Source organism: Bubalus kerabau, chromosome 9, assembly GCF_029407905.1.
Source record: "Bubalus kerabau isolate K-KA32 ecotype Philippines breed swamp buffalo chromosome 9, PCC_UOA_SB_1v2, whole genome shotgun sequence".
Classification (NCBI taxonomy): Eukaryota; Metazoa; Chordata; class Mammalia; order Artiodactyla; family Bovidae; genus Bubalus; species Bubalus kerabau.
In genome coordinates this window covers 68754525-68782434 of record NC_073632.1, presented here as the reverse complement: position 1 = coordinate 68782434, position 27910 = coordinate 68754525, and the positions used below count along the sequence as shown (strand labels likewise).

At 47.7% G+C, this 27910-nt stretch overlaps 1 protein-coding gene across 2 annotated transcripts in view; it reads right to left on the bottom strand.

Annotated features, from left to right (window-relative positions):
- Positions 1 to 27234, bottom strand: part of GABRR2 (gamma-aminobutyric acid type A receptor subunit rho2) — a 31972-nt gene extending 4738 nt beyond the window's left edge. Inside the window, exons 1-7 of one of the 2 annotated variants that reach the window (XM_055535506.1) lie at positions 27150 to 27234; positions 7185 to 7252; positions 5299 to 5522; positions 4064 to 4146; positions 3745 to 3885; positions 1476 to 1628; positions 202 to 398 (exon numbers count right to left, since the gene is read on the bottom strand). In XM_055535506.1, coding sequence (XP_055391481.1) covers positions 202 to 398; positions 1476 to 1628; positions 3745 to 3885; positions 4064 to 4146; positions 5299 to 5522; positions 7185 to 7252; positions 27150 to 27231 — 948 coding nt within the window. In that variant the 5' untranslated portion in view covers positions 27232 to 27234. Of the gene's footprint in view, positions 1 to 53; positions 399 to 1475; positions 1629 to 3744; positions 3886 to 4063; positions 4147 to 5298; positions 5523 to 7184; positions 7253 to 13058; positions 17641 to 27149 lie in introns of those variants that run through there. The other variant, XM_055535505.1, reaches the window with a different exon arrangement.
- Positions 27235 to 27910: the final 676 nt, after the last annotated feature.

The window sequence follows — 27910 nt, the reverse complement described above, 5'->3', positions numbered from 1 at the left end:
AACTGAGATCAAGAACCCAAGTCTTTCTAGTTTTTGTCCAAAGACTAGCTACTTTCTGGGATCCGTTGTGATAGAAGCTAGAATATTCTGAAATGGATCCTCCTCCTTTTGCACAAACATCTCCCTTTTCTCCGCTCCCCACTATTCTCATCCAACCAGCAGCATGGACTCCAACAAGGAAATGAATGAAACTTCTCTTGCCTTCTCCTGCAGCTTCCGCTCCTTCCGCTCCTGCACGGTGGTCAGGTAGTTGACGGCCGCGTACTCCAGCACTGAGAGGAACACGAACACGAAGCTGACCCAGAGGTAGATGTCCACGGCCTTGATGTAGGACACGCGGGGCATGGAGGCGTTCACGCCCGTGATGATGGTGGACATGGTCAGCACCGTGGTGATCCCTGCAATGTCCAGCTTAGTTCAGCCTCTGACAAGCATGCATAACTGTCCCATTTTACATTCTCTCTCTCTCTTATATCCAACCAGAAGTGCCCCTGGCAGGTTTCCACCTCATAGAGGTGTGAGGGTCTGCTCCAAACCAGCCACCCCGTTCTCCTCCTGGGCCACTCCCTGCGTGTCCCCTTTTACTCTGAGCCCCTTGGAGCTGGGGGTCTTTGTGATGTGACTGCCAAGATCCATGGTGCATCCCAGAGGATCTGCTCAGATGTGGAATTTAAAACAGTCACTGTAAAAATCGACTATATTTCAATAAAAAATAATTTTTTTAATTTAATAAAAATGTAACTAATTGAATTTAAATTTAAAACTAATTCATTTAATTTAATAAAAATTTAAAAGCAGGGGCTAAAGAACCCCTCTCAAGGAACCTTCCCAAACCTCAAGAAAAGAACACATCCACCCTCATCTGAGTCCAGAAAGCCTGTCACACCGGTTTCTTCCTCATTGTGCCTTGCTGGTCAAACCCTCTCGTGTCTCGGGGCCCAACCTGGTTTTGTCCAAATTGACAATGATGAGGTGCAAGTGTTGACTCTGACACTTAGGGGCTTCCAAGGCTAAGCCACAACTCCAGGGAATGCAGCCCCCCTCTCCTTCCAAGAAATCATGAAACATGGGTCCTGCTCCCAAACTCTGTCTAAATAAAGCCAACAAGCTAAGTTTTTGTATTTACAGAGTAAGTTTGGGCATTTGTCGAATTGCCTCATTTATCAAAGTACTGAGCTCTGGCACTGCCAGTGGTAGAAGTCCACATCCCAGAAAAGTGCTCTCTTTCTGAAATGATTTGAGCAGAGGTGGTGTGGTTTGAGCTCCCTGAGGTTTTCACCACGTGGTCTGGGAAACTGAGGGCAGTGTGGAATTGGAAAGCAAGAAGTAAGAGGAAAGTTTGCTCCTCTGACTCGGACAGACCATCACTTAAGAACTCTGAATGGTGACTTTTACTTCTTCTCTACATGGTGACTGGTTGAAAAAGAAAAAAAAAACAAAAACCCACCCTGCCACACCTTATCAAGTGCTTTTACCCAGTGAGACTCTGGCGGGCACGGCTCTGCGGTCGATCCAGAAGGACACCCAGGACAGCATGACCATCAGGGTGGCGGGAAAGTAGGTTTGGAGCAAGAAGAAGAAGATGTGGCGACGCAAAGTGAAGTTGATGTACAGACGGTTGTACCAGCCTGTGGGACACAGGAAGAAGCCAGTGAGATCCCATCACAGCGGCAAAAACAAGCTCCTTTCCTGGGAGCCCTTCTTTCCCATCATCATATTCATCTTCAGCAGAAAGTTAAAAGTTCATGATTGGTTGCCTTAGTACAATAAGCTTCCTTTCTAAAATCTAATCCCTCTGAGCCTCAGTTTTCTGGTCTATAAACTGGGGAGAATATCAATATTATCTACACCATAGATTCGTTGGGTAGACAGTAGTTAATTCATATAAAAAACAGCAGCACATAATGAAAAAGAAATTCTTTAAAATGGTTTTAGGGACTTCCCTGGTTGCCCAGTGGTTAAGACTCCACACTTCCATTGCAGGGGGCACAAGTTCTACCCCTGGTTGATCCCACATGCTGCTTGGTGCAGCCAAAAAACAATTTGTTTCAAAAAAAGGTTTTAGAAAAGAGTTTATTTAAACTTGCCAAGAAGAGATGAGAAAAGAAAATTGTGTGCCAAATACACCTCAGAGCAGAAGAGAGGAGAGGGATGAAGGTGAGCACCATGGACATAAAGGGCTGTCCTGACACCCTTGGCTGGAGCTTGCTCTTCTCCACTGTTGGATGTTGTGGACAGAAGGGTGGGGCTGGGGGCAGGCGAATGGGGAGATAGTGGCCATGCAGGAGCAGACAGTAGCACAAAATCTTCCCACACCTGGGCCTGAGCTTCTCAGCACTGGGACAGGAAGCGTACGGAAGTGAGAAGTCCTCTATGGTCCTGTGGCTACTGCAGAGCTGTATATTGTATAAAGGTACATTGAAGTCCTAACTTCCACCACCTGTGAATGTGACCTTACTGAGAAATCAGGTCTTTGTACATGTAATCAAAGTAAGGTGAGGTCCCTTTGAGTTAGGGTGGCCCATAACCCAGTGACAGGGGTCCTTAGAGAAGAGGGAAGTTTGAACATAGATGCACAAAAACACGGATTCCCTGGTGGCTCAGATGGTAATGCTCTGCCTGCAATGCAGGAGACCTGGGTTCAGTCCCCAGGTTGGGAAGATCCCCCAGAGAAGGGAATGGCTACTCACGCCAGTATTCTTGCCTGGAGAATTCCATGGATAGAGGAGCCTGGTGGGCTACAGTCCACAGGGTTGCAAAGAGTCAGACATACCATGGACACACCAGAGACACAGGGAGCCACATAAAAATAAAGGCTGAGGTTGAAGTAATGCTATAACCACCAGGAGCTGATAGGAGGCAGGGAAGGATTCCTTTCCAGAGCCTTCAGGAGGAGCAGAGTGCTCAGGCTTCCAGCCTCAGCACTGGGAGTGAACACATTGCTATTGTTTCAAGCATCCAGTTTGTGGTACTTTGTTAGGGTGCCCCTAGGCAACTATTTACAAGGGCTGATTGTGAGGTCAGAGAAGAACTCGCAAATGGACGCTCTCAAAACTTCAAATATGGACCCAGGGTCCAAGAAGAGGTCACACTATACATGAGATATAGTTTGTATACATGAGATATAGTTTGAATATAGGTTGTAAATACATTTCCTTGGAAAGCTATCCATCTATATCGTTAAGTCAGATGAATCAGTTTATAGAATTGTATGTAAAACCTGACTTTTGTAATATTACACTTTTGGAATTTTTCTAAGGGCTTTCCAGGTAGCTCAGTGGTAGAGAATCCACCTGCCAAGAGGGAGACACCAGTTCTATCCCTGCGTTGGAACGATTGTCTGGAGAAGGAAATGTCAACCCATTCCAGTAGCCTTGCCTGGGAAATCCCATGGGCAGAGAAGGCAGGCAGGCTAAGTCCATGGGGTCTCAAAAGAGTCAGATATTACTTAGTGACTAAACAACAACAACAATTTTGTAAAATGACATAATTTTGTAAAATGACATAATTAATCAGGATGTCTGCAAGGATATTTGCTGAATTGTTCAGAGTGAGTGCCTCCAGCCATGGGATTTCAGAGGGCAGCAACTTTTAAATCCTCTGCTTTTAAGTGCTATTTCTGTTTTGTTGCACTATGAATTATTAAAATAATAAAAAAAATTCTTTTCATCGGAAGGGGGCCAAAGAAGCATTCTAATGTGTTTTCTTCCACATGTGAACCCAACTGTGGCAGAAGTTAGCTACCCGTGCTGCTGTAGAAGGCCAGTCTGGAAGTGGTGTGGAATTTCTGAATCAGAAACTGAGATAGGGAGATCTTTTCGTCCGTTTTCAGGGATTCGTCCCCATTCTTCCAATATAGCATCAGATCTTCATCTGTATATGCATCTTTGGGGAGAGGAAAAGAAGTTAATTTGACTCCTTGTCTTCTGAGGCAAGGTGGAGCAACAGGGCCTGGGAGTAAATAGGTCTTATCTCTGGCAGGCGGTACTCAGTCTCAGAGTTACTAAAATGGCACAGGGAGGGAAGAAGGCAAAGATCTGTCATTACGAATACAGATACTTACAGCTTTCCAGCTCCAAAGAACAGGTCTGAGAATCCAGGGGAAAGTGGCTGAAATCCATGTTGCACATGGCGGTGACCGTAATCCTGGAACCCAAACAAAGATGTCGGCTCGTGCAGTGGCCCACCGAGTCGCTAGTCTACCCACAGTGAGGGGGACACAGACATGGCCGGGAGCGGCTGCCTCCTTCCAGAGGCCGGGAACCCAGGTCTCTAAGTTAACATAGTCTACCCACAGTGAGGGGGACACAGACATGGCCGGGAGCGGCTACCTCCTTCCAAAGGCCGGGGAACCCAGGTCTCTAAGTTAACTTTTTGTTTTTTTGGAGCACCATGTGGCACACTGGACCTTATTTCCCCAACCAGGGATCAAACCTGTGTCCCCTGCATTGGAGGCACTGAGTCTTAACCACTGAGTCCCTCTAAGTTAACTTTTAGAGTTTTATCTTCTGTAGATGGTGATATTTGCTCTGCCCAGATGCCAGCTCCTGAGGGTGTTGGTTGTGAATGACCCACACTGGCACCTCCCCAGGGCAGTGTTCTTATCCAGAGAGCCACCTTCCCCAGAGATGCCCGGAGGTTATGCCTCCACAGCCCCCACTCAAGGTTATTAGCATCAAATTCTGGCAAACTGTACAGGGAGGCCAGGAAGGTGGGAGATAAGACTGTAATCACTCAAGTCAGCCCAGAAGACATTCTATGGTAGCACCTATTAAGCAGTAGCTATTGCTATTTTTCTAATGTTTATTATTAATAAACATGGATAATATATTTGATAGAATCATAGAATCATAGGCTGTCAGAGGTGGAGGGTGTAAAGAAGGTCATTGTCTCCTTTAATTCATTCAGGCTCAATTAGTTTCCTAACCCAAGCTTAAGATCCCCAGTGATGGGGAAGTTACCACCTACTATGGTGGCCATTTCATCTTTAGAGAGTTCTGTTATCAGAAGGTTCAGACCTTCCCATGTATTCCACAGACCCAACCACAGTGGCAAACTCTCCAGGGCCAAATGGACAGACCACACATTTTTTTAACAGAGGGTTGTTTTTTCTTTGTGGTGGTTTTTTAACCCGAAATTGAATAGCTAATTCATTTCACAAATACTGTTTCCTCACCTCCCATGAAAAGCAGAGTGTAGCTCTGACGATACAGTGGTAAATCAGCCAAACTTTCCCTGGCGCTGTCCACACGTATTAGAATAACGCTAGACAGAGACCATGACCCCGGGGACAGTTACCTCATGCTATACAGCACCTGCCCATCTGGGAACACTCTCAGCATGATGTTGTCTGTGGTGGTGTCATGGATGAACGACCTTTTGGAGTGAACAAAGAACACATCGGGGACCCAGATCTTCTTCACAAGCCGGCCGTCGAAGGTCATACTCTTGTTGCTGGCACTGGGGAAAGCCAGCCGCTCATCCTTCCAGTAATGCCGCAGGTACAAGGTCATGGTGAAGTCCTGTGGAGCAGGGGTAAGACCAGACAGAGATGCCTTACAAAACTCCCTTCCTGACCGTCCCTTCCACCGCCATGATGGATGCCTCAGGCTCAGCCTCCAGGGTCTGGGTGACAGTCCACTGTCCCGCCGGACGACAGCCACCGCTGCCACAGGAAAGAGAAGGACTCATTCTCATGCCTTGTGAGATTGGAGCCCAGGAGACTGCGCAGCTCCTCCTTCAGGCTTTGCAAAGGGAAAATGGCAGCTGTGATGCCCTCTGGCTGGCGTGGAGCCAGCAGGCCAGGATTTCCCCAAAGCCCTGCACGCTCACCAATACCTGTGCACACACGGCTCCTTACCTATTGGCTAACCATTCAACTCAACTCAGTAGACACTTCCAGAAACCTGGACTGTCACGTGTCCCATTTAGGAGGATTTCTTAGACTTGTAAGATCTTTGAAGGCAGAATTGTGTCCTGCATACCACTAAATCTCCAGACCCTAGTTTAGCGCCTGGAAGTGCAGAAAAGTGGATGCTCAATAAATATTTGCAGGATGGAAAAAATGAAGGGAATGAATGGATGAAGAGATAGGCAGCAGTATAATTTCAGCCTGGAAGCTTATTCTGTTAACAAGTGTTTCCATGGTTGTGTCTTAAACTAAGAGTGAAGCCCTTACACCGCAGCCAGAGCTAAGACACAAATGCAGATGAGTCTTCTGGGAGCAGGTGGAGGAAGGCTGGAAAGATTCCTGTGATGTTGGGCTCAGAGTGGATGCCCATTTCTGCTCTACCAGCTACACCCAGACCCCTCCTGCCTGTCCTGCAGGCCGGTCCCCTAGAGGTGAGCACCAACCAGCCCATCTCTTCAATCCTTCACTTCCCTCTTTTGTCTTTCTATTTGCAAACTCCCTATTTCTTCTGCCTCAGAGACCTCGGACAAGCTCTTGCTGTGCCCTCTCCACAGCTATCGGGTCTCAGCTGAAATGAGACTTCTTCAAAGAGGCTCTGATGACCACCCAATCCTGCTGGACACCACCATAGAGTGAGAGGCGGGCACTGGTGATCAGAGACCTGCAGGACTTCCAGGTAAACACATACACCTTCTGTGCTCCTCCGAGTGTGGCTCGTCTGACCACTCACATTACTTGAGGGGTGTGTTCAGAACAAGAAGTGCTGGCTCTCACTCCCAGAGACTGAATCTGCAAGTCTGGCGTGGGGCCTAGGATCTGCATTTAATCAACATCTCCTCCCAGGCTGGGGCTTCCCAGACAGCGCAAGTTGGGCAAGAACCTGCCTGCCAGCGTAGGAGAGGCAAGAGTCTGGGGTTCATTCCCTGGGTTGGGAAGATCCCCAGGAGAAGGAAATAGCAACCCACTCCAGTATTCCTGCCTGGATAATTCCATGACGAGTCTGATGGGCTACAGTCCAGAGGGCCATAAAGAATCAGACACGACTGAGCGAAAGAGCACCCTCCCAAGTTATTTTGACCCATGAAGCTAGAGAACCCCAGCTCTAGATTTCACTGCACCTAGGTCAACCTCCAAGTGCCAGTTTTATCCCCTCCAGCTGTGGCCCCACCCTCAGGCACAGCCAGTACCAGCGTGGCCCCACCCACCTCAGGCTGCTGCAGGACAGCAGCCCTGGCATCCCACACCAGAGCTGCCCACCAAGGGCCCCGCATACCATGTCCACCTCGGAGATGCTGTCCAGGCTCTCCACCTGCACGTCCACGCCCACCGGGATGGCAGGGCCTGCAGAGGGGGCAAAGACAGCTGCTTAAGTCGCCTTCCACTGGGTGGGTATACAGCTCCAACTGCCTTCCATGGGGACCCTGAGTAGAGCAGCAGTGAGGTTTTGAGGCAACAATGAATTCCATGGGGGTTTTCTTACTACTTCCTGATGTGTTGGGTGCCTAAGATTTCTCCATGAAGGCTGGGACTGTGTCTACCTTAAGTGTCTTTCCTGGGTCACATGTGTGTGTGCTAAGTCTCTTCAGTCGTGTCCGATTCTTTGTGACTCCATGGACTGTAGCCGGCCAGGCTTCTCTGTCCATGGGATTCTCCAGGCGAGAATACTGCAGTGGGTTGCCATGCTCTGCTCCAGGGTATCTTCCTGATCCACAGATCGAAACCACATCTCTTAGGTCTCCTGCATTGGCAGGCAGATTCTTCACCACTAGTACCACCCGGGAAGGCCAGGGTGGGTGTTTAATCTATGCATGTATGAAATGAGCCGGATTATGTATGTTATGCTTCTGTGAAATGATTTTTTTTTAGATTTTAATATCTATTTAAATTTAATCTTAATATTTTAAACTATTTAGTATTTTAAAAACCTCTTAAATGGGAAAAACCAAAAACCTGTATCTGTCAGGCATATTAATGAATGCTGTTCCACTCACAGGTAAAAGATGTCTTTGAGAGCATCAGGTAGCATCTGGACAGGGCCTTCTGAGAGGAAGGCATTGTCTGGAGGCCAGCCTGCTGCACCTGGGGCCGCTGGGCCCTGGCCAGTGGTTGCAGGACTGGGGCATGCTGACCCACAGTGGTCTGAGCTGGGAGAAACTTAGGGTGGCGGTGGGAGTCTGGGTCTCAGGGAATGGAGACTGGGAGGGCCAGGGACTTTAGCTGAGGGCAGGGAAGGAGGATCAGAGATCCTAACAGGATCTAGTGGGTCAGGACATTGGATGGACTCACTGATTTCCCCAAACCTCTCCCGGTAGGTTTGCTAATACTTGCAATCTTACCATAAGAGATTTGGGGTTTTTTGACTGAGCATGATAGAATGAGAGCATTTTAGTTATTACTGGTGGGATTTCATGGCTATTTTCTGTGTTCTTAAGCATGAACACAAATTAACACATACACACTGCTTTTTTTTGTCTGTCATACCACATGGCTTGTGGAATCCTAGTTCCCTAGCCAGGAATTGAACCCCAGCCCACAGCAGTGAAAGCATTGAGTCCTAACCACTGGACTGCCAGGAAATTCCCACTTTTTATTTTTGCTTTTCCCCTCCCAGATTAATTGGGTCATAAGCTGATATTTTTATTTTCCTGTGCTTTCAACTGATGGCTCAGGTCAGGGCCCATGAAAGATCACTGCTCTGACAGCCAGTCTTTTCTTATTCCAGGCTCCAGGTAGAGTGGAATGGCCAGTGTGAGGCAGAGGTCCCCTCCTCAAGGCTAACTGCTGGTCTTTCTCTCCTGAGGGGACTGCGACATGAGGAAGGGTCTGCCGGCAGCCTGGCCGGGGTCCCCCCTCCCAGCACCTAGGCCCCCGTACCGGACCGTGTGCTCCCAGTATCACCGTTGGAAGCAGGGCTGTTTAACTCCTTGTCCTCTGGATCTCCTTTACCCCTGAGACATTAAAACAGCCCAGGGCCAGAGCTCTTCACCCTCCCTTGAGCCCTTATCCCCTTTCCCGTGTCCCCTTTCTATAGAGCACCACATAGCCTGTAATGCCCGGTTGTCCCAAAAGCCAAAGGGTAGAAATAGTAAAGCCATCACCCTCTTTGGACCCACTTCCCTGTGCCCTGGTTTTCAGATAATGAGTACAGTGTTTGACCAGTGGCTGGACAATTTCCAGAAAAAATACGTCAGCTTGCTTGGTGCCTGCTACTGTGTCTCTCTGTCCCCAGGGCCTGCCTTGCCCTCTGTAGCTCCAGTCGTTCTTTGGAGAGAAAGTTGATAAAGCCTGGGAGGGTGAATTCAAGGCTATGAGGTGTTGCCCATATGGGAGGGCAGGGCAGGTGTCAAGGATCCTGGGCTGTTGGAAACCATCTGTGTATTCAGGAGGCTCCAAAGCTATATTCAGGGACTCACACCCCCAAGCTTGAATGGGACCAACAACTCTGCCTTCCTTGGTCCCAGGGCAGTAAAGGTCACTTGGCCATTGACCGGCCCAGCAGTCCAAGGCTAACACTCCATCCCCAAGTTCTCCTGAGTGCTCCATTTTGTCACCCTTTCCAACCTGATTTTTGAGAAATTCTTCCAAATTACTGGCCTTTCTCCTTCTTCCGTGAACAATTTTATGTTTTTAGTAAGACTAAGCCCTATAAGAGTTAGAAAGAAAATAGTCTAGTGAAGTCAACTAGGCATTCATGTCTTGGCTCCAGAACACTGATGTGGGTTTTTCAGGTTTAAGAAGATTGAAGATCCCACATGCTGCAACTAAAATCTGGCACAGCCAAATAAATAAATATTTTTTTAAAACTAGGAATACATATATAGAAATAAATTTAACAAAATATCTGAATGTCTTCTATAAAGAAAGCTATGAAGTACTGAGAGAAATGAAAGACCCAAGTAAAGGAAAAATAATTTTCCTGAATTGGAAGATTCAATATTATAAAGATATTAATTGTGTGTTTGTGTGTTTACTTTGCCAACAAAGGTCCATCTAGTCAAGGCTATGGTTTTTCCAGTGGTCATGTATAGATGTGAGAGTTGGACTATAAAGAAAGCTGAATGCCCAAGAGTTGATGCTTTTGAACTGTGGTGTTGGAGAAGACTCTTGAGAATCCCTTGGATTGCAAGGAGATCCAACCAGTCCATCCTAAAGGAGATCAGTCCTGCGTGTTCATTGGAAGGACTGATGTTGAAGCTGAAACTCCAATGCTTTGGCCACCTGATGCAAAGAGCTGACTCATTTGAAATGAGTCCCTGATGGTGGGAAAGATTGAGGGCAGGAGGAGAAGGGGACGACAGAGCATGAGATGGCTGGATGGCATCACCGACTCAATGGACATGAGTTTGAGTGAACTCTGGGAGTTGGTGATGGACAGTGAGGCCTGGCGTGCTGCGGTTCATGGGGTGGCAAAGAGTCAGACACGACTGAGCAACTGAACTGAACTGTGTGTGTTAGTTTTCAGCTGTGTCTGACTCATTGAGATCCCATGGACAGCAGCCCAGCAGGCTCCTCTGTCCATGGAATTTTCTAGGCAAGAATACTGGACTGGGTTGCCATTCCCTTCTCCAGGGAATCTTCCCAACTCAGGGATAAAACCTGGATCTCCCACACTGCAGGCAGATTCTTTACTGTCTGAGCCACCAGGGAAGCCCAAAGATATTAATTACTCCATATTAAACTATAGACTCAATGCAATTATAATAAAAATCCCATTTGGTTTTCTTGTGGAACTTGACAAAGAGATTATTAGGAAACTCAAAGTTCCAATAACAGTTCTTCTTGAAGGAAAAAAGGGTGGGAGGATTTGTTCTACCAGATATCAGGATTTGCTATAGAAATACCGTAATTCAGCAGTGAAGTACTAGGACTCCAGTGGTTAGGATTCTGGTCTTGCAATGCAGGGGCTTCAGGTTTGACCCCTGATGGGGGAGCTAAGACCCCATGTGCCATGTGGTGCGGTCAAAAAGTTTTAAAAAAGAAAAAGTGAAGTACTGGTATAAAAATGGACAAATGAATAAATGGAACAGAGTGGAGACTCCAGAAACACACACACACTTACAGATAGCTGACTTTAGATACCACTGCAGATCATTGGCAGAGAAGGCAGTGGCACCCCACTCCAGTACTCTTGCCTGGAAAATCCCATGGATGGAGGAGCCTGGTAGGCTGCAGTCCATGGGGTCGCTAAGAGTTGGACACCACTGAGTGACTTCACTTTCACTTTTCACTTTCATGTATTGGAGAAGGAAATGGTAATCCACTTCAGTGTTCTTGCCTGGAGAATCCCAGGGACGGGGGAGCCTGGTGGGCTGCCGTCTATGGAGTCACACAGAGTCGAACACGACTGAAGTGACTTAGCAGCAGCAGATCATTGGAGAGGGAATAGTGTCTTCAATAACTAATGCTGCTGCTGCTGCTAAGTCGCTTCAGTCGTGTCCGACTCTGTGTGACCCCATAGACGGCATCCCACCAGGCTCCCCCGTCCCTGGGATTCTCCAGGCAAGAACACTGGAGAGGGCAACTAATGCTGAGACAACGTATATGTGAAAATCATGCAATGTGCAGAACAACTCCAAGTGGACTGTGGATTCAAAGGTAAGAGGCAAAACAACAATAGCAGGATAGCAGTGACCTTCTTCATCCAGAGACAAAAAGCACTACCCTTAAGAAAACTCATGGCAAAATGAATCCTTTGGTGTTAGAAGCCAGGACAATGGTTGGCTACAGTGGAGAGAAAGAGACTTCTGGAGTTCTGGAAATTCTGTTTCTTGGTCAAGGTGCTGGTTTCAAGAATGTGTTCACTTTTTGATAATTTACTAAGCTGATCAGTTATGATTTGTGTACTTTTCTGTATACATGTTGTAGGTGAATGAAAAATTCTGATCAAAAAAATCAAGAACTCTTATTTATCAAAGACACCATGGAGAAAGTAAAAACAAGCTACTGAGTGGAAATATTCACAGTACATGTGACTGGCAAAGGGTTCATATACAGAATATAAAAATAACTCCTAAGAGTTCCATTAAGAAAAAATCATATAATCCAGTACAAAAAGGGGCAAGAGATTTGAATAGGCATTTAACAAAAGAACAACCAATAGACATGAGAAAGTACACAGTTGCATTAATATTTCCCTTAGAACCACAATGAAATATTAATACTATCACCCAACAAATCAGGCTCATATGAAAGAGCAACTACACTAAGTGTTGATGAAGATATAGAGCAACAGGAGGAGCCTCATACATTGCCAGTGGTGGGTGCAAATTTGTACAATCACCTTCGAAGACATTATCCAGCAAAATGGAAGCTATATAAACCTCATGACCTATCTACAGAATAGGAAAAATACATATCGTATATTCTTAGAATGGAATGTTACATTTACATTCAACAACATGGATGAATACACTTTATGAAAATTTCAATGCGGGTTGCATGGCTTGACTTTCCTCCATGGCCCTTCCCATTCCTTGAGAGCTTCTTAGAAAGTCTGAGTTAATTTGAAGACTGAATTAAGTTGAGACTCTATCTCATGTTGGTGGATATAATCAAGCATTTTGGTTTGAAAACAGACCTGACTTTTTTCATGGTGAGCACTGTCTCCTGTGCAGCAGTGAGTGCCATGTGTCAGGCATTAACCATCCACCTGGGGTGGGGTAGTGAAGGCTGGACTAGATCAGGGCTCTCCCTTCCACAAACCAGCATCAGCATCACCAGGCACTTGGAGATGCAATTCTTGGGTCCCACCCTGAGCCTCCTGCCCCAGAGACATCACAAGTCCTGGAATGATGCTGATCCATAGTCACATTTGAGGACACTGGATAACTGACCTTTAATGAAACTCTAGGAGTGAGATTTTATAGTGTCCCATGTCCTGGTTACCATTTTCTTCTTGTTTTCAACTCTTCCACTGTGCTATTTCCACCAGCTGTCTCCACTTCCTGCTCATCCATGCCTTCCTTCCCCCATTGCACTTGCTGAGTTGAGGAGTCTTTTTTCCTAAGCCTTGCTTGGCTCCCTGACCTCTCTCCTATGATCACTCTCCTTAGTAGAAACCCCCTTCCTTTTCCATCTCTGTGACACAGCTCTTGCCTGGCCCATTCTCTTCTCTGCAGACACTCAGCCCCTCCCACAGCCAACTCACCTCTTAAAGCTGATGACTCTCGGTACTTCCCTGGCATCCAGTGGTTAAGAATCCATCTTCCAATGCAGAGGATATAGGTTCCATCCCTGGTCAGGGAACTAAGATCCCATATGCCACAGTGCAATTAAACCCACAACCTCTGGAGCCCGAGCACTACAATCAGAGAGCCCAAGTCCCACAGTAATGACCCAGCATAGCCAAGACTAAAAAAAATAAACACTGATGACTCTTTGTCCATCCTGATTCCCATCTCTGACCCAAACTCTGACACTGTTGTTGTTCAAGTCTGGAAGGAGTCGCCACTGGATAGCAAACCAAGTTCTTAAATTTAACACCCTTCAGGTGCATAGTGACTTCATTGGTCACCAGGCACAGGTGAGGTCAGGGAGCAGAGGAGTGAGAATGCCCAGAGGGGATTGTAGAAAAAAGGCTGCCTGAGGAAGAGGCTAGGAAAGGAAGGTTAATTTTAGCGGAAGGATGAAACTGAGTCCCCCTGCTGAATTTATGATTACCCTCTCTATCCAAAACTTTGTTCCCTTTCTTGTCCTGCCCTTGTTCTGCTCAGGACAGAAGAATATCAAAGAGAAGTAAAAACTGAAACTGAACAGGATCTTCTTGGGTATAATAGCCCCACTATGTGCCCAGCTTCTATTTTTGTATAAAAAGACTTTATTCTCCTAGGCCTTCTTAGAGTTCTAAAGAGCAGACTCAAGAAGTTACTAATTAGGGAAGTGAAAGAATACAGAAACGAAGGAAAAGAAGTCAAGCAAGAAAAGTAATGATAGTTTAAACAATAGTTCATCAATAAAACAGAGCCCTGGGACTTCCCTGGTGGTCCAGTGGTTAGACCCTGGAGCTTTAATTGCTAGGACCTGGGTTCGACCCCTGGTCAGGAAACTGGGCGTCCTTGAGCTGTGCAACACAGCCAAAATAAAGATAAATATTTTTATTTATACCTTTATTTATATATTTAAATATCTTAAATATCTGTGTGGATCACAACAAACTGTGGACAATTCTTAAAGAGATGGGACTACCAGACCACCTTACCTGCATACTGAGAAATCTATATGTAGGTCAAGAAGCAACACTTAGAACTAGACATGGAACAACAGACTGGTTCCAAATCAGGAAAGGAGTACATCAAAGCTGTATATTGTCACCCTGCTTATTTAACTTATATGCAGAATACATCATGCAAAATGCTGGGCTGGATGAAGCACAAGCTGGAATCAAGACTGCCAGGAGAAATATCAATAACCTCAGATATGCAGATGATACCACCCTTATGGCAGAAAGCGAAGAACTAAAGAGCCTCTTCAGAAAGTAAAAGAGGAGACTGAAAAAGTTGGCTTAAAACTCAACGTTCAGAAACCTAAGATCATGGCACCTGGTCCCATCATTTCATGGCAAATAGATGGGAAAACAGTGACAGACTTTATTTTTTTGGACTCCAAAATCACTGCAGATGGTGACTGCAGCCATGAAAGTAAAAGACGCTTGCTCCTTGGAAGAAAAGCTATGACCAACTTAGACAGCATTTTAAAAAGCAGAGACATTATTTTGCCAACAAAGGTCCATCTAGTCAAGGCTATAGTTTTTCCAGTAGTCATGTATGGATGTGAGAGCTGGACCCTAAAGAAAGCTGAGTGCCGAAGAATTGATGCTTTTGAACTGTGGTGTTGGAGAAGACTCTTGAGAGTCCCTTGGATTGCAAGGAGATCCAACCAGTCCATCCTAAAGGAAATCAGTCCTGACTATTCACTGGAAGGACTGATGCTGAAGCTGAAACTCCAATACTTTGGTCACCTGATGTGAAGAACTGACTCATTTGAAAAGACCCTGATGCTGGGAAAGATTGAGGGCAGGAGGAGAAGGGGGCGACAGAGGATGAGATGGTTGGATGGCATCACCGACTCAATGGACTTGACTTTGAGCAATCTCCGAGAGTTGGTGATGGACAGGGAAAACTGGTGTGCTGCTGTCCATGGATCACAAAGAGTCGGACATGACTGAGCAATTGAACTGAACTGATCTTTTAAAAAAAGAGAGTCCTAGTTCCTCCTCACAGGATATATATAATTATCTGACCCATATGTTTGAGTTGTTCTACAGAAAACTAAGGCCTCCACCCAAGTGGAGGATGGTGACTATATGCAGACTGGTTGGAACCTGAAGGCTGACTTTAAGATTCCCAAAGCATTTTCATGTTACCTCACTAAATACCAATCAGAAGAAAGTTCTACAAGCTGCAACCCTTACTCCAAATGGCTGCCTTTAAACACCCTTCCCTGAAAGCGAGCGGGGAAGGCAGGTCTTCAGAGCACAGGCTGCCTTTCACAACAACCAGCGTCAGTAAACTAGCTTCACTGTGAGTGGACTCAAGTTCAGTTTGGTAACAGCAGCAGTGTAAGCTAGGGTTTGTGCTCCAGAATGTGAGGGCCAAGGACACTGCAGAGGAGTCAGAGGGGTCTCCTCTGAGGGAAGAAGGCTGCTGGAGCCCCAGAAGGCCGACTTCCTGCCCAGCTTTGGCTCTCCAACCTGTTCACCCTAACAGTGAAGCACAGACCACACCACCCCATGGAGAAGTGGCCAGGGAGGTCCAAGAAGCGTTCAGGGGAAGAGGCCGCAGCTCCAAAAAGAGGCAGACCCTTGCTTTGAGCCGGCTCCATGGGCCTCAGCTTGACCAGCTGAGTAACATTTGGGGACCTTGGGGGCCAGACTCCTGTGGCTTGGAAATCCAGGGCTTGAACCCCTCCTAGGAAGAAGGCCACAGAGTAAAGCATTCAAGAGGGTCTCCATTCACAGTCTGGGTGCCCTACACAGAGGGCTCCTTAAATAGGTGTGGAGCGACAGTATACCAGGTGAAGACCATGTGTCTGAATTACCCTGGAAAATCCCTAGGAAGGCATCACACTGGAAACACTCCACCTGGAGATGTAACTAGGAAGTAACCTTGTGAAGTGACACAGCAGTTGGATATCATGATATTTAAGAAATATTTATTTGGTTTTCAGCCCCAGTTCCTGGCACAGAGCTCCTGAAACTCCTGTAGCTTCCTAAGTGATAGGGGTAAAAGGAGTATTCTTTTGTTGTTCATAACAAACCACACCTGAGTTTAAGCTAGAGTGGTGACTCTCGGTTAGCTCTCAGTTTCAGGATGGGGGCTGGTTATTAAGGAAACGACCAGGTGATTAGATGGTTGGAACTTTCAGCCCAACCCCCCAGCTTCTGGGGAAGGGAGGGCCTGGAGGTTGAGTTAACCAGCAGTGGGCAATGAGGTCATCAATCATGTCTATGCAATGGAACCTCCATAAAACCCCTAAACAGCCAGGTTCGGTGAGATTCCTGGTGAACACTTCAGGGAAGAAGGTGCGCCCCAACTGCACGGGACAGAGGCCCCTGAGCTCAGGACCCTTCCAGTTCTCACCCTATGCCCTGCCTCATCTTCTGTCCCTCTGTATCTTTTATAATGATCTTTATAATAAACTGGAGACAGTAAATAATGTGCTCCCTGACTCTACAAGCCACTCTAGCAAATTAGCAGGGGGTTGTGGGAACTCCAGTTTTGCAGCCAAGTCAGAGAGAAGTATAGATAACTGGAGACCCAATTCTTCTGATTGATGTTGGAAGTGGGTCTGATGAATAATGTCTGTGGGACTGAGCCCTTAACCTGTGGAGTCTGTGCTAACCCTTGTTGTCGTCATTGTTATTTAGTCATTCAGTCGTATCTGACTCTTTTGCAACCCCATGGACTGCAGCCCACCAGGCTCCACTGTCCATGAAATTTCCCAAGCAAGAATACTGGATGGGTTGCCATGCCCTTCTCCAGGGGATCTTCCCAACCCAGGGAGTGAACTTGCTTCTCCTGCAAGTTTCCTGCACAGCAGGGAGCTTCTTTACCTCTTAAGCCACCAGGGAAGCCCTAGGTAGTGTTAGAACCAAATTAAATTGTAGGACATGCAGCTGGTATCTACAGACAATAGAAGAATCGTTTGGAGCAGAAAACCCACACATTAGACTCAGAAGTTTTGTGAGTAGAACAGATCATAGTAGCAGTAATAGTAACAGTATGAGCGCTTGTTCTGGGAGAGGCCCTAATGGATTGTGTGCTGTGTGTCTAGGAGGCTGGGCTGCACACTCCCCGGGGCAGGAGCCGTGTATTTATCACATGTCAGCATCCAGTGCCTGATGCATGGCCCATGCCACACTGTCCCCATGTCCCCATGCACATGCTCTCTGCTGCATCAGTCCTTGTTCAGTTCTTCCTGTAGGACACCTGGGTTTCAACCTCACGACAACCTGCTGAGGCAGTTACTGGAATTACCTCCATCCTATAGGCAAGAACCTGAGGACTAGAGATGGAAGTCTGGGAATGGAAGTCCCAGCCAGTGGAGGCACAACCAGAAAGAAGCTGTACCAGAACCCCCTCTTTAATGAATGCGTCTCGCTGACTGGAGCATTCTCAATCAATAAAAACAGTTAATGTTTCTTGAGCACTTCTTATGTATCATGCACTTTGCTGAAAACTCCACACATAATCGTCACTGAGGTTGCTCTAAGGATTCAAGAATTTGCCTTAGCCACACAGCTGTTAAGAGGCAGAGCTGGGGTCTGGACTAAGCAAGGCAGGGTGGCCCCAGTATAATGGTTTTACAAGATGTCTGCAAATCCTTCAACACTCCTCCTAACAAAAGTCTAATTCATCTCCCCTTTGAATCTGATTGGACCTCTGTGGTCAATTCAAAGACTAGAATGCACCAGGACTAACAACGTTGTGAAACTTCCAGTTTCTGCTGGTTTCTCTTCAGCGGTCAGGTGACAAAATTAGAGACCAGAGAGAGAGAGGGAATGATGAGAATGATGCCTTGATGCCCGAGGAGCCCAAGCTGTCCCTGGCCTAGCTTTGACATCTTTCCACCCTGGGCACCAGACATGAGAAGGAAGATGCTTTTGAGATGACCCTGCAGAGGAGCAAAACTTGCCAGCCCACAATGTCTCTTTGGCATATGCATTATTTTGAGCTGAAAACAATCAAAGCCGGAAAGACTCAGGAAGAAATTTTGCCTTTCCACCTAACTGCCTTGGCTTTCCTGGTGGCTCAGATGGTAAAGAATCCACCTGTAATGCAGGAGACTCAGATTTGATCCCTGGGTCGGGAAGATCCCCTGGAGAAAGGACTGATTACCCACTTCAGTGTCCTTGCCTGGAGAATTTGATGGACAGAGGAGCCTGGGAGGTTACAGTCTATGGGGCTGCAAAGCGCTGGCCCGACTGAGTGACTCACACACACACACACATACAAACTGCCTTATATAATTTACACAGAGGGCCTGTTCCCACAACAGATCTTACTAAACTTGTTTGACTTTCTCTGGTGAATCAATCTCACGTCAACTTAATTCTTAGACCAGCCAGAAGAACCTAGAAGGGTAGAGGAGACTTTCCTCCTGGACAAGGCCACCTGCTGCCACCATCTGACTGCATTCCCTTGAGAACTGACCCGCTGAACACAACCTGATTTGTGAGCAGAAATAGCCTATGACCTAAAGGTCACAGCCAGGGTAGCTGGTTACATAGGAGTGAATAGCCAGATACCAGAATTCTACAGCCCATGTTCTTAACCACAATGCTGTGAACAAATTAATTAATTAATAAGTGAGTGAAAGAATGAGTCTGTGTGATGATTTCAAAGAAGAAAAAGGTCTTATTGAAACAGGAGGGAAGCGGGCAGGGCACAATCTTAAAAGAATGACATAGCTGTTGAAGACCCGACAACAATTGGTTAGAACCAACTAGGTCCAACATGGCAGAAGATTTGACTTTCAGTGGGCCTTGAACCGCACCATATGCTCACTGTAACACGTTAGATAAATGACCCTCCCACCAGCGCCATGATAGTTCCAAGGCTGACCATAAAAGGCCAAAAAGTGGGTGGTGGCCCAATTCCTGGAAATGTCCACACCTTCTCCAAAACAGTTGGAATAATCCTGTCCTCTCACTCATTAGCCTATGAAATTACCCTGCCCATAAAATCTACCCACCCCATATTTCTGGGACTCTCACCTTCTGAGATGGCCTATGCTCTGTGAACTGCGTTCCTGCCATTACCACTCTCTGCTTTTGAGATGGATCATATTCTGTCTATGGCATGTGTCTCTAAATAAATCCACTTCTTACCCATCACTTTGTCTCTCACCGAATTCTTTCTGCAATGAGATATTGAGGACCTGAGATTCAATCAGCCTTGAGAACAGGGCTGTGATTTCAGTTTAAAGACAGTGGGTTCAGGTCCCAATCTGAGTTGGGCAGTTTCAATACAGTTCCAAATAGCCAAGAGATGTTTCATGTTAGAGGGAAGGCATCAACCTGGGGCTCTGGGCAGGGATGAGCTGTTGGATGAAGCAGGATGGCACAGGGGGCCACTGTGGAGTGATGCTCGTAGCAGACTCTGCAGGGATGTGAGGAACAGAGAGCCTTCTAAGACAGGAGAGGTGAGAGGTGAGGTAGTTCATGAGATAGCTCACTTCCACCAGTGGAGGTGAACCTGGGAGGCAGTTGGCCAGACCATGGAAGTTCTTGGGACTCAGAGGGGAGAGGCGGGGGCTGTACTTCATCCCATAGAAGATGGGACTCCCTGAAGTTTCTGAGGGAGCAGCGCCAGTAAGGGATGTTTCCAGGAGGTGAATTTGGTGACAAGGGGTAGTGTGAGGGCCATGGTGTGGGTGTCAGCAGGGCGTCCAGCCTCCTTATCATTATCATCCACTAAAGAGAAAATTTAATTGATTTCAGTTTATGAATTCATTTACACTTAAACGCCAAAGAATAAGATTTTGTCAAGGGGTGGAGCCTTGGAGGGCCACAACCATTGTAACGCCTAAGATTTTTCCACCCTGCAACAAGGGGCTGAGAAACGTGTGGTGTGAGGGGGTGGGGTGGGGAGGGAGGGGCAGATCTGAGAGGCACTGTAATGCATGATTCAACTTGGTTGATCAGGACGGGGAAAAAGGGCAGGAGGGAGGGGGACAAAATCAGCAAGGGCTCCAGAGCCCATTGCCTGAATAGCCAGAGAAAGAGCTACAGAACATTGGCAGGTTCACTAAACAAAGGCCAGAAGCATGAGATTTGCAATTATCTCAAGGAAGCATGGGAGCCAATGTTTGCTGCCCTGTCTGCTACATTCAGCCCTTTGTTGTTGGATATAGCACAAGAAGAGTTCTCCTGTGCTCTAGAAATGATATGGGGGAAGTGGGTTGTATTACAGGCCCAGCCCCTGCCCCGACCTGCCCCTGATCACAGGCTGGGCCCCCCAACCCCTTCTTTCCAGGTTCACTCAATCTCAGCCCGTCCAGACATGGCCCCTCCAGATCAAGACTTCACCCTACTCTGTGTGGGCAGCTGACCACTAAGGGCAGCATCCACATGTACAAACCCAACCCCCAGGCAGGCGCATAATCAGAGATCCAGATGCCACATGCTTGAATACCTAAAGGTTACAAGTTAAGCTAAGAAACTGGTAAATGGTATATATCCTGTCCTACTGCTTTGACCAATACACCTTCATGTCAACCCAGAAGGCCAACCCCAACCTTGGACTCAGGCTTCTGGGAGCTCTGGCTGGCTCAAGGCGGGGCAGGGAGAATGGCCCAGCTCCAAGCGGCCCTATTTCCACCCACAGCAGCACCCAGCATGTGCCTATGGACACCCAGGTGCACCGCCTACACACACACACACGCACACACACACGCTGCTTGCATTCCACTGCCATGCTCCTGTTATCCATGAGCACCCTTCACCTTGGCCTCCTCTTCCTTTCTCCACCCACTGGGCTCAGCCCCCGTGCATCTTTCCTCATTGCGAGCATTGCCTCTTGAATGAAGGCATCTCTGATTCTCTCTCTGGACAGAATTGACCACATAACTCCCCCTCCATCAGCAGAGATGCCCTCCATTGCTTCTGTAATACGTGACTGCACTGAGTCATTTCTGTTTCACCTGTAGACAGCTTCTTGGGATGTCACTTCTTTGGATGACACTCTGGCATGCCAGGAGTGCCAAGCGAAGTGACTGAACCCATGTCTTGTCCAGCAAGGGTAGCTCCTTGGCCTTCCTCCTCCTGAACTCCTGGAGGCAGCCCTCCCCTGGTGCCCACAACCAACCCTGTTGCACCCTCCCTACAGTTCCTCTGTCCTTCCAGGAGTTCTCCATAATTTGATGTCTTGATGTGAAGACTTCATTAACACTGGTCTCCCCAACCACAGCATTAACACTCCAAGGACTGTGGCTGTTCTGCTCACTGCTGGGTCCCCAAGTGCCACCGACACCGCTTCATACAAATCAGCTCCAAAAAACACCATATTTGTCTTAAGAATGAAAATGAAAGTATTTTGGTTGGAGGACCTAACCTACTTTGTGTCCACTTGCCCACCATCCTGACAAACTCCTTGGGTTTAATTCAAAAGAATCCACGATGACATTACATCCCTCATTTACCTCCCACTTTAACATACATGTGTGCATGCCAAGTCGCTTCAGTCGTGTCTGACTCTTTACAACCCTATGAACTGTAGCCCACCAGGCTTCTCTGTCCATGGGATTCTCCAAGCAAGAATACTGGAGTGGGTTGCCATGCCCTTCTCCCGGTGATCTTACCAACCCAGGGATTAAACCCATGTCTCTTTAGTCTCCTGCATTGGCAGGCAGATTCTTTACCACTAGCACCACCTGGAAAGTCCCCCACTTCTACAGTTTGGATTAAAAACCAGCACCATGTGGGACTTCTCTGGTGGTCCAGGGGTTAAGACCACACATCCACTGCAAGGCGTGTGGGTTCAATCCCTGATTGGAGAACTAAGTTCTTACATGCCACTTGGCAAAAAAAAATTTTTTTAAAGAATCAGCATTGTGCTGATGAAAAGGTGAAATGATGTAGTTGCTGTGTGAGAATGTGTGATGTGTGAGAAGCTGCTGATGTGAAAAAAGTATGAGAGTTCCTCCAAAAATTAAACACAGAACTACCATGCTGCTGCTACTGCTAAGTCGCTTCAGTCGTGTCCGACTCTGTGCGACCCCATAGACAGCAGCCCACCAGGCTCTCCCGTCCCTGGGATTCTCCAGGCAAGAACACCAGAGTGGGTTGCCATTTCCTTCTCCAATGCACAAAGTGAAAAGTGAAAGTGAAAGTGAAAGTGAAGTCGTGCCCGACTCTCAGCAACCCCATGGACTGCAGCCCACCAGGCTCCTCTGTCCATGGGATTTTCCAGGCAAGAGTACTGGAGTGGGGTGCCACTGCCTTCTCCATGGGTTTCAGCAATTCCACTTCTGGGTATCAGATCAGATCAGTCGCTCAGTTGTGTCCAACTCTTTGTGACCCCATGAATCACAGCACGCCAGGCCTCCCTGTCCATCACCAACTCCCGGAGTTCACTGAGACTCACGTCCATCGAGTCAGTGATGCCATCCAGCCATCTCATCCTCTGTCGTCCCCTTCTCCTCTTGCCCCCAATCCCTCCCAGCATCAGAGTCTTTTCCAATGAGTCAACTCTTCGCATGAGTATGCTGCTGCTAAGTCGCTTCAGTCGTGTCCGACTCTGTGCGACTCCATAGATGGCAGCCCACCAGGCTCCCCCGTCCCTGGGATTCTCCAGGCAAGAATACTGGAGTGGGTTGCCATTTCCTTCTCCAACGCATGAAAGTGAAAAGTGAAAGTGAAGTCGCTCAGTCGTGTCCGACTCCTAGCAACTCCATGGACTGCAGCCTACCAGGCTCCTCGTCCATGGGATTTTCCAGGCAAGAGTACTGGAGTTGGGGTGCCATTGCCTTCTCTATCGCATGAGTATATTAACCCCCAAATTGAAAACAGGGTCTTGAACAGATGTTGTACACACATGTTCATGGAAGCTTTTTTCCCAGTACCCAAAAGGAAGGAATAATCCAAATGTCCAATGACAGATACATGGGTAAACAAGATGTGATATATTCATACAATGGACTATTGTTTGGCCTTAAAAAAGAAAGGAATCCTGTCACATACTACCACATGAATGAACCTTGAAGACAAGGCTGAGTGAATCAGCCAGTCACAAAAAGACAAGTACTATATAATTCCACTGACACGAGGTGCCTAGAGCAGTCAAATTCAGAGACTGAAAGTAGAATGGTGGTCCTCAGGGACAGGGGGAAGCAGGGAGTAGAGAGTTACTGTTTAATGGAGCTTCGGTTTGGGAAGATGAAAAATCTCTAGACATGGATGCTGGTGATAGTTGGACAACAACGTGAATGTGCTTTGGCCCCTGAATTATATGCTTCAAATGGTTGAGATGGTAAGTTACATGTTCTGTATGTTTTACACTCAATTTTTTAAAAATTAAAATTTAATTAAAAAAATATAAGCACATCACTTTTTCTAACAAATGGAAGGGAAACCCCAGGCAGGCCCCTGTGGGTTCTCCTAACCAGGACACACTACCGAACCAGGCAGCTGGGAGCTTAGACAAGATATTTTTGTTTCAACTGATCCCTGGGATTATTAGGAAGCTGCTAGATTTTTAATCTTTTCTTTTTTCAGACTGAAAAGGTCATCCAAGGGGTATCTAGTCTTAGGCAAATTCCTCTCTATCAGTTATTTTTAAATATCAGTCCACAAGGAAGCCCCTATTCGAGACACAAGTTAGAAAGAGAAGACAGGGATGGGAATACATAGCCCATAATTGTTGAAGGACACCCTGTGGGTGTGGCCTGCTGAGTAAGTGGGGCTAAGTGCTAAGTGGGGGGTGTGTTAGGCTCGACCTGTATTAGGGCAATTTGGGCCCAGGCTTTGCTTTGGACTGGGGGCCTGGCACAGGGCTGCCCCCAAAGAAGGCAGGCTTACTATTACTTGCACAGAGTCACCTATGTGCTGTCTGTCAGCCTCCTTCCTCAGAGTAATATCCACCACCAGCCACACTCCTGCCCAGGAGTGAGGGGCTGGGTGGAGTCCCTCAGGAGCACCGGCAGAGACAGCTTCTGGGCTCTAAACCATCCACAGAGGCTCCAGGGACCGTGGATTGTGACAGTCATTGGAACCCTGGGCAGTGGGAAGCCCCCTCCTGTGATGGCCCCACCCAGCCTGCCTGGTCAGGACCCCTCCAGCTGCAAAGCTATTTTGAGTTCATGTATGTGTGCCTCACCGTGAGTTCTCCTAGTCCTACTTCATCCAAGTAGGAGCATCTAGACATCCAGGATAGCCCTGCAGGGAAGAAAAGTGGCCCAAGGACCAGCTGCCCTGGGGGAGGGGGTTGGGAGCAAGGAGGAGCCGCTCCCACCCTTTGCCTTGGTGACTGAGATCCTGACAGCTGATGTGTAAAGGTCTTATCGCACCTGCTGGAGGTGACACCTCCTACTCCAGCAGCATTCCGTGATATCAGGGCCTTTCCCAGCCTCAGAGGCTTACTCAGGCAGGGGCAGGGGACTGTCCTGATGCTTCATACTCTGGGGGAGTCCAGCTGATGGGCCCAGCACTTGCAGGGATCAGAATACAGGAAGTCCAGTTTACTCCCCGAACATGGCTTGAGGACGGAGCACCCTGACTGGGGCTGCAGCCTGTTGGATGATTCTCCTCAGAGCTGGGTTTTCTGAGAATGTGGCAGGACTTCGCTCGCTGGTCCTGAGAGCTAGCTCCTGGCTTTCTCCCAGAGGAGGAGGGTAGTTTTATGAGGCTTTCACTTTTGCATCTGACATCACAGAAGAAACCCAAGTTTTGCCCCCAGTTGTTCTGTGCTCATCACTTAACCCTCTGGAGCCCAGGCTCTTCTGCAAACTGAAGGTCCTGACCAGGTGACGGCTCAGGCTCCTGCCAGCAATGACAGCCTCCATGAGAAAGTTACAAGGCGTGATTCGGAAGGTCACTCACACCCAGACACACACAGCTGCCCCACAGAACTGTGCTCTGCTGAAGGGCTACACTGTGACTTTTGAGGACCCTGGACTCTCGCCTTCATGGACCCTTCCACCAGATAAAACATTTTAACAAGTATTGGTATAAAGATGAATATATTAGTATTATATATTAACATTTTATTCTACCTAAAATTTTATTTTTTTCTTCTGATTTTAAAATAAAATCTTTGTAGAGGCCCCTAGGAGTATTGTTTGTGAGCTCTAAACCCTATACCTACTCTGCCTAATTGCTTAGCACTGGAGGACACGCAGGTCAAAGGAGGCAAGAAAGAGACCTACTCAGGAGGGTGGGTCAGCAGCTGTGTGACGTGGGCCAGTCACCTCACCTCTCCACACCTCACGTTCCTCATCTGGGCATAACAATATCTACTTCATAATTATGGTCTACTTCATGGAGTTGTGAGAACCGAAGTAAGATGATGTCTGCAAGTGCCCTGATTAGAATGGTGCCTGGCACAGAAGTCACCAAGAATTGTTCGTTGGCATTAATGCTATTGTTTGGCAACCTTGTCCCAGTCATCTGACCCTCTGCATCTTAGCTCATCCTCTAGAACAGCGGTCCCCAGCCACCTTGGCACCAGATACTGGTTTCATGGAAGATAATTTTTCCACGGACAGGGGAGGTTTCTGGATGATTCAAACACATTACATTTATTGCGCACTTCATTTCTATTATTATGCCATCAGCTCCACCTCAGATCATCAGGCATTAGATCCTAGAGGTTGGGGACCCCTGCTCCAGAAGAGAAACAAAGAGGAGCTTTCTGCTTATAGGATACCATCTCGCTTGGACCTCCAGGAGCACATCCAGCTAATTTTAGAGCTGCTTACTCAGGAAAATGTTACTGAAGTTCATTAAATTCTCTGGTGGCATTACCCCTCAAGGGCAGCTGAATGCCTGGCTGAGCAGCTTTCTGTCTCAGCAGGAAGAAGAGGCAGGGACTGTCAACGGTTGCCTGCTTTCTCCTCCTGCTTGGCAAGTGTCAGAGCTCAGGGAACAGAGTGAGAGGCTTTGAAAATGCAAAGGCCCCTGGGATAGATTAACATCCTAATCCCCTAACAGTCACACAAGAGGGAGGCCTGACAGCTGGCTTTTTCTAAGGGGCTGTGAACCCGTAGGCGCCGGGGGCTTTACATACATCATCTTGTTTAATTCTGACAGCCCGCAGGGATGGAGGGATTACTTCCCCCACTTCACAAACCACAAGCAGAGGGTCGGTGGCTTGCTCACAAGTCACTCCTGCTCCTTCCTGCTGCCCCAAGAGGATGCTGGCACCTGAGAGAACTTCAAGAGCAAGATAAAGGGGAATAGAGACCAGCCTGCCAGGGTCTCTCTGGCCAGGGTGCATCAGCTGCCATGCTCTGGGCCTCAGTTTCCCCACCTGCACTAGGGGTGCCTGGGCCTGTGTCTCATGCATCCTGTGAGTCCCATCCTTCCCCCTGCCTTGTCGGTGCAGGTGGCTGGCCCCGTCCAGGCTCCTCTCTCCCTGTGGCATTTTTCTCCAGTTCCTGAGAGGGGCAGCCACCATCCATGCCAACCCTGCTGGACCTCCCCAGAGCAGGGAAACTCTTTTGGGGTCAAGTCTGCATGGCGGCTTTGCAAGGGGTTAAATTGTTTTTTGGGTTTTCTTTTTTCAAGATCTTTTTTTTTTTTTGGCCACACTGTGCAGCATACGGGATCTTAGCTTCCCAACCAGGGACTGAGCCCACTCCCTCTGCACTGGGAGTGTGGAGTCTTAACCACTGGACCACCAGGGAAGTTCCTGCAAGGGGTTAAATGGCTGCAAGCAGGTGGCCCCCCTCAGAAACCCAAATTCCCAGCCAGGCAAGGGGCAGCAGAGAACAGAGTCATTTTCTGTGCAAAACTTCCCGCCTGCTCTTATTCTTTTAAGAAAGGCAAGTTGGCAGCAGCAGGGCTAGGCCTTTGAGAATGTAAACAGCTCCATCGTCTCCAACGCCTCTTTTCAACACTCACTTCCTTCCATCGCTTTGCTCCAGGGGATAATTAGTGAGTTGGGCTATGCTGACCGTGACTGGGAAACTCAAGGCCCCCCGGGGAGGAGGGCTGTGCCTGAGGGAACCTGATAGAACAGCAGCGGGAGGCAGTCCTGGGATCAAGCCCCAAAGGGCTGAAGGTGGGGGGCACACATCTTACCTCCAAAGGCGGGCCTCATGGTGAAATCGTGGTCATCCACTCTGAGAAGTGGCTGAGGTTTTCCATGTCGGATTTTGGTCATATCGGGGTTCTTCTTATACAGGTGACTGCAAAGACAGGCAAGAAACGTTTTCCATCCTCTCACCGAGGCATTGTGTGAGATGATTTGGGGAGATTCCTTCCTGCAGGATCTACCTGTTAGACACTTTTCCCCCATCTCACCGTCTCTTTCTCCCCTGAAGGGAGGTTGAGAGATAAAGGATCCTTGCTCCCCAATCCCCGCTTGCCCCCAGCACCCCAGGCCCTCACCAACAGGCTGACCTGATGACCTGGCCCTTCCAGAGGCTTCTAAAACAGATCCCTCCCAGACAGGACCCCATTCTACCTTGGCAAGCTTCTAATTGTCTTGCCAAAAGTCATGATTGGATGATCAATGCTTGGGTTGAATGGTTTATGATGGGTCTTTGTTTTTCTTTTGAAATATTTCTTTAGGAATTTCCCTGGTGGTCCAGTGGTTGACCTGGAGAGCAACTGAGCCTATGTGCCACAACTGTTAAAGCCCATGTCCTAGAGGCAGCGCTCAACAACGAGAGAAGCCACCCCAGCGAGGCTCAAGGGAGAATACTACCTGCTTCTGCAGCTAGAGAAAGCATGCTTGCAGCGGCCAAGACCCAGTGCAGCCAAGAATTAATTAAATAAATTAATTAACTTACAAAAATTTCTTCAATGTTGTTATAATATTGGTTTTGTGATAAGTAAAA